This window comes from Carex rostrata, chromosome 20 (genome assembly GCF_964058835.1).
Source record: "Carex rostrata chromosome 20, lpCarRost1.2, whole genome shotgun sequence".
Taxonomy (NCBI): domain Eukaryota; kingdom Viridiplantae; phylum Streptophyta; class Magnoliopsida; order Poales; family Cyperaceae; genus Carex; species Carex rostrata.
In genome coordinates this window covers 6253023-6268418 of record NC_135937.1, presented here as the reverse complement: position 1 = coordinate 6268418, position 15396 = coordinate 6253023, and the positions used below count along the sequence as shown (strand labels likewise).

At 33.1% G+C, this 15396-nt stretch overlaps 2 protein-coding genes across 4 annotated transcripts; one reads left to right on the top strand and one right to left on the bottom strand.

The window, feature by feature from the left end:
- Window positions 1-651: 651 nt before the first annotated feature.
- On the bottom strand, window positions 652-7980 carry SUV2 (protein dimerization). 2 transcript variants are annotated; one of them, XM_078322303.1, is made up of 12 exons: window positions 7611-7980; window positions 7316-7354; window positions 7119-7237; window positions 6715-6881; window positions 6299-6621; window positions 5858-5926; window positions 5554-5636; window positions 5118-5387; window positions 4694-4800; window positions 2725-2885; window positions 2311-2480; window positions 652-1101 (listed from the first exon to the last, which is right to left on the bottom strand). In XM_078322303.1, exons 1-12 carry the CDS (start codon window positions 7968-7970, stop codon window positions 861-863), a joined length of 2109 nt encoding a protein of 702 aa, XP_078178429.1. In that variant the 5' UTR covers window positions 7971-7980; the 3' UTR covers window positions 652-860. The 2 variants fall into 2 exon arrangements, with proteins under 2 accessions (XP_078178429.1, XP_078178428.1); XM_078322302.1 differs by having other exon boundaries at window positions 6715-6893; window positions 7611-7973.
- A 3523-nt stretch (window positions 7981-11503) lies between these two features.
- On the top strand, window positions 11504-15102 carry LOC144572594 (uncharacterized). Of its 2 annotated transcripts, none has more exons than XM_078322228.1 (7): window positions 11504-11754; window positions 12072-12162; window positions 12321-12436; window positions 12558-12617; window positions 12727-12792; window positions 13600-13801; window positions 14835-15102. In XM_078322228.1, exons 1-6 carry the CDS (start codon window positions 11698-11700, stop codon window positions 13798-13800), a joined length of 591 nt encoding a protein of 196 aa, XP_078178354.1. In that variant the 5' UTR covers window positions 11504-11697; the 3' UTR covers window position 13801; window positions 14835-15102. The 2 variants fall into 2 exon arrangements, with proteins under 2 accessions (XP_078178354.1, XP_078178355.1); XM_078322229.1 differs by having other exon boundaries at window positions 11513-11754; window positions 13600-13806.
- The last annotated feature ends 294 nt before the right edge of the window (window positions 15103-15396 follow it).

Below are 15396 nucleotides of genomic sequence, written 5' to 3'. Positions count from 1 at the left end.
ATAGATCATTCGTGTGTATTCAAGGAAAGCTTTGCCAGAGAAGTTTCATTTCTTCTTTTATCATAGTTATGAGAATAAGAAAAGTGAGATGGGTAAAAAGAGAAAGGAAAAATATTTTGTACCTATGAATTATGATGCCATGGTCATGTAACTAACTTGTCCCCATTATTTTTCAATGGATTTTTGAACTGAATTCTCCCTCTTTTTCAACTACAGTTCCTGTTTCTCAAGTCAACGAATGATTCCAAGTAGCACAGCATCAAGCACGAGGGACCTCAGTAAAAATGTCAGATGGTTCAAGTCCATTATATACAGGTAATCAGTAATAATTTCACCTCGATTTGTCTTTACAAAATGACAAAAATATCAAAATGGTGAGGAATCACCTCACAGTTTCTCCTACATCTAAGTCTTTACAAAATAAAAAAATATCAAAATGGTGAGGAATCACCTCACAGTTTCTCCTACATCTAATTTTAGCACCTTCTCTGAGCAATTTGTACCGCGTACCTACCAAAATTACCACACAAAAACACTGCACTTTCCACCCATCCATCCAAAACAATGTTCCGCATTTTTCATCCAAATATTTTTCCAACCAGCAATAAACTCAACAGTTCATGTCAAAGTGAAACTTAATTTAAGTTTGGATGGCTAAGTGAAAAACATCAGCTTTTAGACAATTCTTTGGGTACAATTTGCCCAATATCTAATTTTTTTTTTTAGAAAAAAGGCAAAATCACAAATTGCCCAATTTGCTCATATTGATCATATCATACTCTTAACTCATCATAAACCTGCCAGTTCAAGACAAGATAAAAGTATGATATGAAATAATACTCTCTGTTTGCACTCTTAAATTATCTTTCCCCTATTAATGAGAACAATCTACTAGAAAAAACACGTGCCAGGTCAGCAATCTCCAATTCAATATGGGTGTTGTTTGTGCGGGGACTACCTCTGCCCATTCGAGGAATCCTATTGGCTATGTCGATTATCAGACTTGCACATGATTTCCTGGTTAGCACTTCAAGTGTAGTCTTAGAATAATTTGACGCAAATCGATTCAACAGAATCAATGCTTCCCTCATCACCAAGTTCCTAGAGAGGGAGAGAAACAGTTAAGTTAGGTCGTAATGTCATATTGAACATTATTTCATAGTTTTACTTCCACCCACCTGTACCTCCTACCCTTCAATTTAAATTATCATCATTAACATTTGGGTGGTAAATCACCAAAATTTTACCCTCAAACTTATATAATTTATTATTGACTATTTTATTTTTCCTAAATTTGAAAGCAAAAAAATTTCAAAATTGAAGGCAAATTATAGATTATTTTCAAATAAAAAAAATAAGTGACAAATGTACAATATAGATATTAAAAAAAATTTAGAGTTTCTAACTGATAAAATAACTACAATAAATACTGCATTGCAGGAATATTTTCGTTATTTATCAACACAACTTAATCATGTTAATTGAATTTAACAGTCCTGGGGTGGGGGCTAGTTGTCATAAATTGAAGGCTTGGGAGATAATTGCCAAAATTAAAAGATTAGAGGGGTGATTGTCAGAACTAGAACGTTTGGGATGATGTGGTAGCACTACCCTTTAGGAAAATAACTGAGGCTCAATTGGGAAAATTTTTGTTAATAAGAAAATTCGGTAGCCATTACTGTACCGTACCAGCACCATATAAGTCAGTAGATGATCGATACCAAGTACGAGGTAAACTTTTTCAGTTGAATTAAGGCTCCCATTATTTTTTTGACCAAAATTCAGTAGTAAAATAAACTAAAATAATAAAACGAGAAGAGTGAGGCTATTGTACTATGCATTGTGCGGATTGGTCAGTACTATGGATCATATCTCCGTTTTTGAAGTCCAAATAGTCGATGTGAACCGTTCAACGTGATCTCCATATGAAAATGTACTTGGTTATCAAATTTTGCAATTTTTTACTATTTTTTTAGATAGGTAGAAAATCAATTAATCTAAAAATTCTAGACCATTCAAATGTAGTGATTTTCTACCTTTTTACCTACCTAAAAAATGTAAAATTTAGTAAGCAAATACATTCTCATATATAGATCATGTCGATAGGTTTATAAATGAAGATATTGATCCAAAGTACCGACCAATCGTGCTATGCATAGTACCATAATCTTACTCAAAAGAGAAAATTAACAACAAGTGTTTCCCTAATGTCCCTATGGACTAGCAGTTGCAAAAATCAAAGCAATTCTTTTGGTACCACTACAGATCAATAGATACAACAGAAACAGAAACCCCTATATCATATGTTACCTTTCTTTGCTATTTTCTAAATCCATCTGAGCAGAAAGAACTTGCACTATCAGCTCCAATAAGTTGAGTTCAGTGGGCCCAACTGGGCCCAATAGAAATTTGAATCCTGATAGCCCATATGATGCAATATATGCCAAAAGAATGATCACTTGTCTGACAAGCTTCAAGTCCTAAACAAAATAATTGCAAAAAAAAATACTGAAAGAATAAAAAACAAAGAACAATAGAACTAGAGAACTAGAGTAATAACAAGGACACTGATTAGAACCTGATCTAAATGTCATTTCCATAATGCACAAAATGATTTACCCCATTGCAAATAAAGAATACGGACATGCTTAATATGAAGCTAACAAGTTGAGTTTATTTATCTAAATTTCTAAGAAAATATAAAAATTAAGAAAATTACTGTACCATAGATCCACTTAATGGACAAGATAAGCACTCTCCCAGATCCACCAAAAGTAAGCCAATTTGGCGCTGCAAGACATCTCCGCTCAACTCCTCCGCCTTTTCTGAAATGACATCCACGCCCTCCCTGCCTCCACTACAGAACAGCGCTAATGTTTCCGGGCCTACAATCATATAATGGAATATTATTAGAAGAATCACAGTGTTGACCAAGTCAACATGAGCAAACAAGATTTGACCAAGTCAAACTGGAGCAAGCAAGATAGATCAGGACTCGTAACAGTAGTTAGTTAGATTAGTTAGTTTGTTATAGGATTCTTATACTTGTAAACCATGGCTATAAATGCATGATGTATATGTACTAGAGATGAAATCAATGAAATACAATTCCATTCTCTCTTTCCTAAATCCTTTAAATATTCATCTATATTGACCTCTATCTAAAAAAACAAAAATTGCCTAGAAAATTGGACTCCGCATTATAGTCATATTTTTATTTGAGTAAAGCTAATATACACTTAAGTGTACCGTACACTTAACTTTATGGCCATCAGATTTCTTTGAAAGTCGTGTAGATTTTTTAAAAGTCGTGGTAGCACGACTTTTAAAGAAATCTGATGGTCCTAAGGTTAAGTGTACGGTACACTTGGTACACTTAAGTGTATATTAGCTTTACTCTTTTTATTTTCTCTCTTCTCTTTTTTGGTACCAAATTATACAGGAAAGCAAGTACAGAACATTATTCCCTACTGGTTATTTCACAGAGAGTATAACCACCCAGTACAGTTAGGTACAGTGGGGATAATCCCCGTGATTTTAATTAATACCCTCCAACAAAAAAAAATAACAAATATGCCCTCTTGAATGAAAAAATTTCAAAAATACCCTAACCGCCCAGCGTTTCAGCGGTCAGCTACAGTAACTTTTTTTCTTTATTTAGAGATCTTAATATTTTCAGATGTTTACCAAGGTACAAACTAGTTTATACTAGCAAATAGCAAATATATACTAGTTTTAAAACGATTGTGATTTTTTTTTTACATATGTTTACCAAACAGTAATTTTTTTTTTTTAAAGAGATTTTAATATTTTCATCTAAAATGTATATTATATGACACCTATCCTAGATGAGTAGATTGTAATTATAGAGAGATTTTGTGTTGTTATATCAATCAGATAGTTGGATTAGATTGCAAATACTTGAACAACCGCCAGGCACCCATTGGAGACGTAAAATTGACAAATGCATATCCAAAGTTGCCAAAAAAACAAAGGAAAGAGCCTCCAAACTTAAGTTGAAGTTTCCGATTAAGTTTTACACTTTTATTTTTCAGACATGTAGAATACCAATTTTTATAGCAAACATTCATTCTATACACACTAAACATCTCTAAAAAAAATTATAGCAAATCAACTAAACATTTTTTTAAAGATGTTTAGTGTGTATAGAATGAATGTTTGCTATAAAAATTGGACGCTAAAATGAATCTTTTGATATTTTTTTTAGTGTCTTTCAAGTTAGATTTATTACCCAAAGGTTTCGCAGTGCGGAGGTATTGCCTTGACATTTCTCATTTTTAGCACTGAGTTGAACATTAAGAAAAATATCAAAATGAATGTTTGCTATAAACTTGAACATTTTTCATTTCCCATTTTTAGACGAAAATATTAAGATCTCTAAAAAAAAAAAAAAAAATTGTAGCTGACTGCCCAAACACTGGGCGGTTTCGTAAAAACAAAAAACAAAAAAAAATAACTGACCCCCCAAACGCTGGGCGGTTAGGGCGTTTTTGAAAAATTTTCGACCCAGAGGGACATATTTGCTAATTTTTTTTGTTGGAGGGTATTAATAAAAATCACGGGGAGAATCCATTGTGACACAATATAACAAAAGTGAAAAAAGGCCAAAACCTGAAAATGATAAATAGGGTTCCAATGAAAATTGCTCTACTAGAGATTGTATGATACTCACAGTTAAGTATCAAGAAAAGAAGATACACGGCTTGTTTTTTCACAAAGGGCCCTGTGTCCTTGTTTAATAGGAGATGAACACATTCTAAAACTGGTGCTAATCGAAATCTGCAACAACCTTGAACTTGTTAGTATAAATTAATATTTTGCAAGAAAAAAGGTGGTGGAATAGGTTATTCTCCATCGGTAGTACAATAGTAAACTGTCTATTAGTTGAAAGTAATTAAGCAAAAGAAATTACAAAGCTATCAACCTATCTATGCAGAACCTATTAATAACCCAAAACTATACGAAAATCAAATACAAAGGACTTTACAGATTGAAGACTGCTATCATACAAAATTCTTTTGTTGTTGCTATGAATCACTTGTATTTTTAGGTGATCAAACCGATACTGATTTAATAAAAAAAAAATACAAGCTTACTTTTCACGATCAGTATTGGCATCACTTCTCATCACCGTAAGTATCATAATAAACAATGCGTCATGGACATAACTCTCCTTCGGATTTTTTTTTATAGTTTCTCGTGCAGCATCAAAAATTGCAACCCACCAAATTGAAGGAAGATCGATCATTTTATTGCAATTTGCATCTTCATTCAACAAGCACAAGTCCATTACATGACTAATTTCATTTTTGCTTCTCTTTCCTTGTTTGTTGTCAGTAGGAGATGCCCCAGCTGATACATTTTCCCTGAAGCCACACTGAGAAAAATTATATTGAATCCATAAGCTAACCAACTTACAAAAATGTACCCAAGGATTTCCTAATTACAACACCAATGTGTGTGTGTGTGTGTGGGGGGTGTTGGTTACATGCGTTCCATTTGGATTTTAATTTATAGCTGATTGAAGTTTACCTTTGATTAAGAAAGGTTCCGGAGCTTATTAGGTGATGTAGGATAGTGCGCAATATCTTCAGAGATCTAGCTATAAGAGAAACCTGAAGTTCAAAAATTTTAACAGATAAGAATCACCAGTAATGCTATACAATTATGTTAACCATACATTACTGTTGTAAAAGAAAAGAATAAAGGGCATCAGTCTTACTTTACAATAAAATTATGTGTACTTTCGGTGACATTCATTTATTGTAAGGGGTGATATAAAAAGGAACGACAACATTTCAATAAATAATCATAGAAAGAGGGAGTCAATCCTAACATTTTTTACCCTACAAAGGTTTAGTAATTCTTCGACAACATGGTGTAGTTCTGCCGTCTGATTCCGCACCTGAAATAAAGAGGATCAGAGGCAGAGGGATGATAAGCAAAGGGGTGTAAAGCAGCCCCTATGAATTAAAATATTTTGTTCCTTTAAATTTCTATTTTTTACAAAAAAAAAAATATATATATATATATATTATTAGCCCCCTCATAAAATAAGTTACATGACACTTATTCACCCCCCCACCAATCTCAATTATTTGGTTCCACCCCTGAAGAGGATGAGCTCCAACGAAGATGACCAAGCAAACAACCAGAACAAAACAATTCAAACTGTGCTTGGCACAAATACAAGACTGATACAGTACATGCCAATTAGTATGTACCAGTTGGCCAGTAATGAATGTACCAGATAAAGGTAGGAAAGGTGATGAAGTACCTTCGGTACTAGTGCCTGGAGACGAGAAACAGCATTACTACTGGTCAACCCAATATCGGAACAATTCATGTCACTAGTACCAGCTTCTGACATTTCCCTGTCATCAAAGGGTGCAAAAATATCATCTGAACAAGAAGCGAAAATGCTCGATATGAGTTCCCTTCTTGCTATCCTGTTAGAAGATTTGATACCCCAAATTGCCCTTAGATTGCTGCAGATCTGTTCTCCGTACAAGCTATTTGAAGTTGTACTACAATCATTGTTAATGTTCCCATCTTGGACACATGCTGTCTTGATTCCAGTTGATTTAGAGGTGCTCAATGCTAGAATCAGAGAAATAAAAGAAATAAACAAGGGACACAGTATATTTATATAAAAATAAAATTAAATCTGCTAAGTATATGTTAATGCCTTACCAATGTCATTCATGGTATGGTGACTCGACTCCAACAATTTTGGGATAGGTGCCATCATTGGATCTTCTCTATTAGAAGGCAGGTGTGCTAATTTTCTTTCTTTCGATCCTCCATTAGAAATCACAGTTGCAGGTGGTGGCTTCCGTACTGGCACAGGGGTATGTTCACTACCAGTACAACTAAAACATATAAATATAATTGTAAAATTAACTCGAATAGTATGAAGGTTGTACCAGTACAGATACAACTTTGCCTAACTTAAGCTAAAATTAAAAATTTATTGCACCAGAATTCTCAAGAGTTTCAAAAAAATTGCATAAAGCTTCAATTGTAATTTTTTTTTACGAATCATCACCAAGGGCACTGGTGCATCTATGAGCAATAAAAAATGTAAGTAGACTTACACATTAGCTCTTTTCAAATTGCGAATTTCAGTATCTCTAGCTTCAATTTGTTGATGGGCATGCTTGAGCTGTTCGTATTTCTTTGCGTTGTCCTTTTTAAGTTCTGAGCACTCACTATCCTATTTAAAAATTAGGGGCTTCAATTGTCATTTAACTAAGAGATAATTAAATGAAAACCTCAGTAGAGATTTGTGTACCCTGTGTTTTAGTAGCCCTGATAAGCGCGAGACATCCCGCTGCAATATAGCACAATAAGGTAAGAATTGTGTCTTATTGTACAACTGTATGATATAATTGCATACTTATAATGGATTAAAATTTTGCAATTTTTTTGCCTTTCATTTGAATATTTCCTTTCACTTTTCTCTTGTCTAAGAGATTCTACAGAGACCAGACACCAATTGAATATAAAAATTTCATAGAAAAAAACCAGTAAATTTCCAATCAACTAAACCTTTATAACGCAAAAAAGAAAGCTAAATAATACATCACCTTCAACTTTTCCATCTCTTTATTGTTCTTAGTTACGGAGTCAGTATTACCAAAATTACCACCCCACGAATCTACCACTTCAAAATCATCCCCAATTCCCTGCCTCTCGATTCTGTGCATTTGCGACAGCTCACGCGGCGGCGAGAACTGAACTTCTGTAATCACCGATGCCGCGTCAGAAACTCCATCAAACTTCAAGGGGTTCGCCACATGAGGGAGAGGGGGAGGCGAGGGCCGTAGAGTCGGAGGTTGAGGCGCACGTGCGGGGCACGTGGCTGGTGTGGGGAGGTTGCGAGAGGCGAGTGCTTCGTCCACGAGGCGGAGAAAGGACTCGTCCCATTCGTCCATGCCTAAGCTCATTGTAGAGAGAGAGAGGGAGGGGCGCGGAGGGGGGGGAGAGAATTTGTGCTTTGAATCGTCGGAAGCACGTGAGAATCACGTGCAGGGGTGTTCAACAGTTCAAGTGGATTTTTGTCGTTTTGAGAAAGGGGTGCAAACGGATCGGACAGTGGTAAAACTATATTTATATTCGCTTTTATTTTTTACGATCGGATATAAATGAATACGGATACGATACGGATCGAATATCCGCTTTTTATAACAGTTAACAATATAATTTTACCGAGTTAGGCTAATATGATGCTAGTGTTATATCAAACTAAATAACACCACATCTTAAATTTTTAGATCTGCTTTAAGATTCGTACTATCCGCTTTTACTGTTAAAACAGATCTAAGAGTTTAAGATGTGGTGTTATTTAGTTTGATATAACACTAGTGTCATATTAGCCTAACTCGATTTTACCAGGTGTACTGTTGTAGGATTTTACAATCCGTAAAGGGGTACTAGAACTTTCATGTTAATATCAATATAATTCATCCACATACACGTTTTCGTATCCGTATCCCGTATCCGTTTAATACGAAAGCCGTGTAGGATTTTACAAGAACTGAGAATTTGACATGAGATCCTTTCTACCAGATCAACAATTAGAGATTGATTCGAATTTATTTGAATCAAAGTTATGGCTGTGTACCACGGAGAATTCCCTAAACAGAAAAAAAAAAATGTGAAATGGGGAAATTTTGAGCTCAAAAAATAAAATAGGAAAGTGCTATTTCTACTATTCAGTGCCGAGAGAAAATTTTACATCTTAATACTCAATTTGTTCTTTCTTAATTAAGAAAGCAATATATATTTATAGTCCAGCTAATATTTTTTAGTAGCATTTTGACTGAAATACTTACGGTTCAAATTTCAAAATTTTCAATATGAAACATCAAATTTAGTATCTTAATAGATTGGTTATATATTAAGTTTGTAGAATACTCATTTTTACCAGTTTTAGAATTTTTTTTTTATTTTTTCTGTTTTTTTGAAAAATGGTCTTTTTTAACATACCAACAATGCATCGATATATACACAAATTTTCATATTTTGACCACTTGATTGGATACTAAATAAATTAAAAATAAAAAAATTGTATGTAAATAAAACTCTCTAGAAGAAGATCAGTTTGAACAGTTTAAAGTATATTTTGTATTTTAAAGCTGATTTGATAGATTTTAAATTAGAAACATATGAGTTGAAACGTTACTAAAATCATATCAGCCAGATTTTCTCTCTCTCTATTGTAATTGGAGACAATTCACTGCAATTAAAGCACAACTTATAAGAAAAGGTTCAGAAATAAAAATATTGCAACCAATAGGCAGTCGTATCATTAGACTGATTGACTGAATGGTTTAGTGCATCACACCTAACTGTTTTTTCAAAGAAAATTCAGGTACACATTTTGACAAAGCATTTTTTAATTCAAGCATAGCACAAATTATATATAGGTATACCTTGTACTATGTGTGAATTAAAAACTGTCCTGCCAAAATGAATATCCGAAATTTATCGTTCTTTTAAAACAAAAAATCGCAACAAGCTCTGGTATATCTTTTTTTATTTTTATGTTCTCATTGGATTTGAGTATTTTTTTTTTCCTCGGTGCACATAAAAATGCGAATTTATTGGATTATATAAATCACTAAAAAATATTGTGAACTAGAATAATCAAGACTACATATGCTAGATAATCAAAATATAATCTTTATAATCATTGACTTATTATTGTATGAGTATAATCATTGACCTATTATTGTATGAGTATATTCTGAAATTTTAACAATTATGTTTTTAATCAGAATTAGGTGAACTAGATTTAGTACTTTTTAGAGTAATATTTTATTGTTGGAAAATTTTGAGGTGCTAATTATATTTTTATTGCTTGATGGAGTTTAAGATAGTATGAAACTTACAAAATTAGAAAATAGTTTCCATGAGATAAAATCTTTCTATTAATGTCAGAAGGTACTTTATAACATACCATACTTTACCTTTTTAATTTTTTTAAACATTACACTGATGCACAACAACACAAGACTTATCAATAGGGGTGTCAATGGTACCTTTTTAGCTGTTTACCCGATCCGTATCGTATTCGATAAGGCGGGTATGGGTAAGATTTTTTTTTCGTTAGCTTATTGGGTATGGGTAAAAAAAAAAATTTCGTTAATCAAATGGATAAGGGTATGGATAATGACTATTTCGTACCCGTTACCCTATAGGGTAACTATAAAATTTACATATATATACAATTCAATTTTCAACCCACTTAAATATATATATTCGTGTTTTTGAATTTTCTTTATTTATAAAAAATAATTTAGTTGGAACTGATTGCACATTCATTTTTATTTTTTTTATTAAAAATACAATTACATATTGTGAAATGAATGAGTTTTTGATATTTCATTTGTAAAATATAATAAAACTAATTATTATATTAGTATTATCCGTTATCACCCGCTACCGTTTCATTACCCAATAATATTAACGGGTAAGGGTAGGGTAGGGTAGGGTAAGGTAAAATTTTAATAGGTTTGGGTAGGATACGGGTAAAATCAATTTTAATGGGTATGGATATGAAAATGCCTCCACCCGATCCGTGCCGTACCCATTGACACCCCTACTTATCAAACTAGAAAGATATTAATTAAAGATAAATTTGATTTTAAAAACATAAAAAATATTTGGAATTGACCATTCAACTCTCAAAATAGCAGGGCCACAAAAGAAAATGACAATAAATCAAGTAATTTTTTCATTCTTTTTCAAACAACAGTTAATAAAGTTCTTTCACGTACTTGATACAAATTTAACTAAGTTTCTACTTTAATTAAAATATTATAAATATAAGAGTAAATTGAATACGAAATGAGAATTTGTTTTCTCTGCGCTCAATAACACAATTATTGCTCTCAAAATAACACCTTTCTTTTACTCTCTCTTTTTTAAGGTAGATTTGGCTGCATTTATAGTTAACTTGTTTATTAGAAATGTTACTAAATTTAAAGCAAACAAAAGAAAGTGTTTATTAAGTTAAATTATTGCCACTGAATAACTAAATTAGTGCGCTTAAAATACTCTCCTTGTTTTATCAATTTGTCCGAAAATATCACGCGAACCCCTGAATAATCTGAATTTGGAAATATATCCGGGCCGAGTTCTCCTCACAAGTCACTCAAGCGATGTTGTCTGAAATTTTGACACCGTCAGATCTCGATCTGATGGTTTTAATCAACAAATGGATGTCTACGTAGATCTGTTAAACTGGACAGAAACAAGATGAGTTCAGTCACTTAATTGACCCAGTCCTTATCTCCGAAGTAACTTAACATTTCATTTTATATTGGAACCGTTCGATCAGAATCCAAAACTTAAACATTCGTGCTGAAGCAGATCGGACGGTCTAGATCTAACCTCAAAATTCGATTTACTCTAGGTGATATGAATTATTGACCTGCTTGGTATAGATTGCTGACATAATGAGGTGTCTTGCTCCAACTAACTTATAGGATCCGATAAATAGAGAAAGGAAGATACCCTGAGAGTATCCAATCTCTTCCCTCTCTAGATTTTTAGATTTGTTTTCTTTTTCCTTTACTCTGAAGTAATACCATTGTTCAAGCAAGGTCGAACTCTGATCTAAAGTTTCCGATTTATTTCACCTCTTTGCCGAGAGAGAGACAGAGAGAGATGGGTCAGGCCTTACGCAAGCTGTTCGATTCCTTCTTTGGCGTCAAAGAGATGAGGGTGAGCATTTACTCGGTTCCTTTATTTCTGAATTTAGATTTGATCTGTTATAATTTGCTCTGAAACTTGAATTCATACGGTTGAATTACAGATTAACTAACTGATTTCATGTTTCTCTGGCCTGATATGGTGGAATTGATTGAATTTTTTTTTTTATTGAAGGGTGGAATTGTATTTCAAATTGTTAGATATCTTTTGCTTACTTCTTAAGACCTTGCTTGAGAGTTGAGACTATTAAATCATGTATTCTTTATATACTTGAGATGAATTGAGTATTCACCTTTTATACACTATTTCTTTATTTTTATTTTCTGTAGGTGGTGATGCTTGGATTGGATTCTGCTGGAAAGACAACAATCTTGTACCGGATGCATCTTGGTGAAGTGCTATCCACTGTACCAACTGTTGGTAGGTACACCAACAATTCCCAAAATAACCCTCAACAAATTTCAGAAACCAATTGATAATATTTAACTAAACAAATTGTCCTGTCTTTTTGTTTATTTATTAATTATTAAGTTCAATGACAACTTGACAAGTACTTGTACTCTTGTTGTTATGTACAGGATTTAATGTAGAAAAAGTGCAATACAAGAATGTGGCTTTTACAGTATGGGATGTAGGAGGCCAAGAGAAATTAAGGCCTCTTTGGAGGATGTACTTTAGCAATACAGATGCTCTGGTAATAATCCACAAATAAATTTTCCATCTTTAGAATTTGAGTAGCTTTTACCTGGTACAAGGTGAGTTATCTTTGATGGATATATTTATTTTTTTATTTTTTGCATTTTGTATGTTTTCAGGTATATGTAGTTGATTCGTTGGATAGAGAGAGAATAGGAGATGCTCAGCATGAATTCCAGGTCTGACCTTGTGTCGATTAATGCTTTTTAAGTAATTTAGTTAAATTTTCCAAGTTTCCGATCTGCTATTATAATTATATAATTATAGATTTATTAATTTCTTGATTAGGGAATTATCATGGATCCATTGATGGCAAACTGTGTTATATTGGTGTTTGCTAACAAGCAGGATTTGGTAAGTTCAGATCTTTGGTTTTGAAAAGTAGCAAAGGGATTGTTTCCTGTTAATTACTGTATTGCCAATCAGATCACATACCAGCTTGATTTCAGATCAATTTTCTCTTTCCGTGTTCAGTATTTGACTGTAAATTGATGAGAGATCATGGACCAATTATTGATTGAGACTTAGCTTATCCGGTTCCCAGAAAATTGAAAATTGTCCGAAAAGATCCTAATTATGCTGCTTCTGCTTAGGGTGTTTAAATGATATGTTCGGTTAAAATTGAATCAAAATAGTCAAATCAAAATTTTATTTGAGTTTCAAAAATCTAACCGAACCAACCGAATTAAACTTATCAACTGGATAACTGCCGAACCAAAAGAACCAAAATAAATTTCGGTTTGCTTGATTGAACTAAAATAAGAGAGTAAATATCAAAAGGTCAAAACTCAATACATACACAGATACATTTAATAATCATAGAAATAAATATCAAGTATAAATCAGTCGAGCCGAAGCGAACAAAATATAAAAAACCAAAGTAATTCAAGTAAATATCAATTATATATTGGTTTGTTTGGTTGAACCGAAATAAGAAAGATTAAACCGAACCAAATATGAACAACCGAGTAATTCAAAAATCCAACCGAACCGAAAAACCAAACCATCTAATCCAAAATTTGTCAGTTCGGTTGAAAACCAATAAACCAAATCCAATGAACACCCCTAGTTACAGTCACTACTATATTTGTACAATATAATATGATCAAAATTCCTACTGAAAATTCAAAACAAGTCAAATATATGATCTTTTCGATGCAGAAAGGTGCGATGAGTGCAGAGGAGGTGTGCAGAGGGTTAGGCATGTATGAACTAAAAAACAGAACATGGCACATACAGGGCACATGTGCCTTGAAAGGAGAGGGTATATATGACGGGTTAGACTGGCTTGCATCTACACTCAAACGGTTACAAGCGGAGGGTCAACAAACCTCAGTTGCGGGCGGTTCCTCTTCTGAATAAAGTAAGGTTTGTACGATATGATAAGTTGAGTGTATTTGACATTGTGTTATCAGTACTGGTCATTTAGGTTATTGAAAGTAGCACAAGTGTTAAGAGGAAAGCAGGGTCAAATGATCCTTTAATTTTGTTTTGTGTTTTCAGAAGCAAGAGCCTTGTGCTGTTTTTTCATTGGATTTTCTTAGTTTTCTCTAAACTGTCCCACTAAACTTTAAAATGCTATCTCAAACCATGGTTGTTTAGTAGTTTTACCAGTACACAAAGCTATTTTTCATTTTTCTCTCTTATGGTTTTTTTATTTTTTATTTTTATTAATACCCTTTTTAATTGTTGCACCAGAAAGAACCCTCTCTTGGAACTTGTTGTATACATAACCTTAAAAGCAATTTGCTATTTTGGGAGAATATTTTATTTATAGAAATTATTATCAAATAATATAGGGAAATAGATTGAGTTGTTGGGAATTTCGAAACAGAGACGGATTTGGCAAAAAAAAATTCGGCTCTAAATGGCAGCAAAAAATAAAAAACACTTTGGATCCAAAATAAAAAACACTTTGGATCCAAAAAAAAATGGGCTCCAAACTGATCCATCTATGCCATCAAAAACCACAGCTACTGATTCTATTTTCCTATATTATTTAATAATAATATCTATAAAAAAATACTCCTATTTTGGGCTTACTAGGACAAAAGGAGACATGGGATGTTTACATAGATTGTAGTTTCTCTAAGGCTCGTAGTAGAATTTATGTACGAGGTCTGGATTTGGTGCATTTGCCAGGGTTATGCTTTCTGGTAATGAATATTAATGCTGTAGAGTGCCTGAAAAAAAAAAAAAACTGTGCAGATAGAGCACCTGAAAGAAATAGCAAAATACTTTTCTATATTGCTTAATTTGACTATTTGCTTGTTACCTACTGTACATTTTACCTGACTTGTGTTGTTACATTTCACTAGTGTTAATTACCTTTTTAATTGAGGTGCTTCTCATTTCTGCACATCACACTCATGCATTGTACACAATTGTTGTTGCAGTGAAATCACATTAGACTGCTACCTCTCTGCCACTTGGGGCCCGCAATCTGCTATTCACAATTGCACCTGGGATAACTTCAGAAGAAAGCATGTCTCGGTCTTATCTGGTACCTTCATGGTAGCGTCTTTCTTTCTTAATTAGTTGCAGTTTTTGTTGTATGTAAATTAGGAATAACTGGAGCCCTTTGTACAGTCCGTGATTTTGAAAAGTGTAGCAACATTTTTTTCTGATGAAATTCTCTATGTTATGTTTAAATTAGATAAATCGGTTGCACTTGGTTATTTTACATAATACAATGGGTTGTGTCACCTCACATAATGAGCATTTCATTGTTTTTAGGGTTGTATAAGCAACATGCCCAATCCGACCAACCTGGCCTGAAAAATAACGAATTTAAATTTTATTTAGTTAGGTACATTTTGAATTTTAATGAACCCGTCAAATTAATATTGGTTATGAATTTTAGAAAATATATTGGTTATAACCGGAACCGATCAGGGGCAAAGGCAGAAAATATTCTAAGTTATGTTTTGAATCAACTTGAAACTTGAAAATGAATTA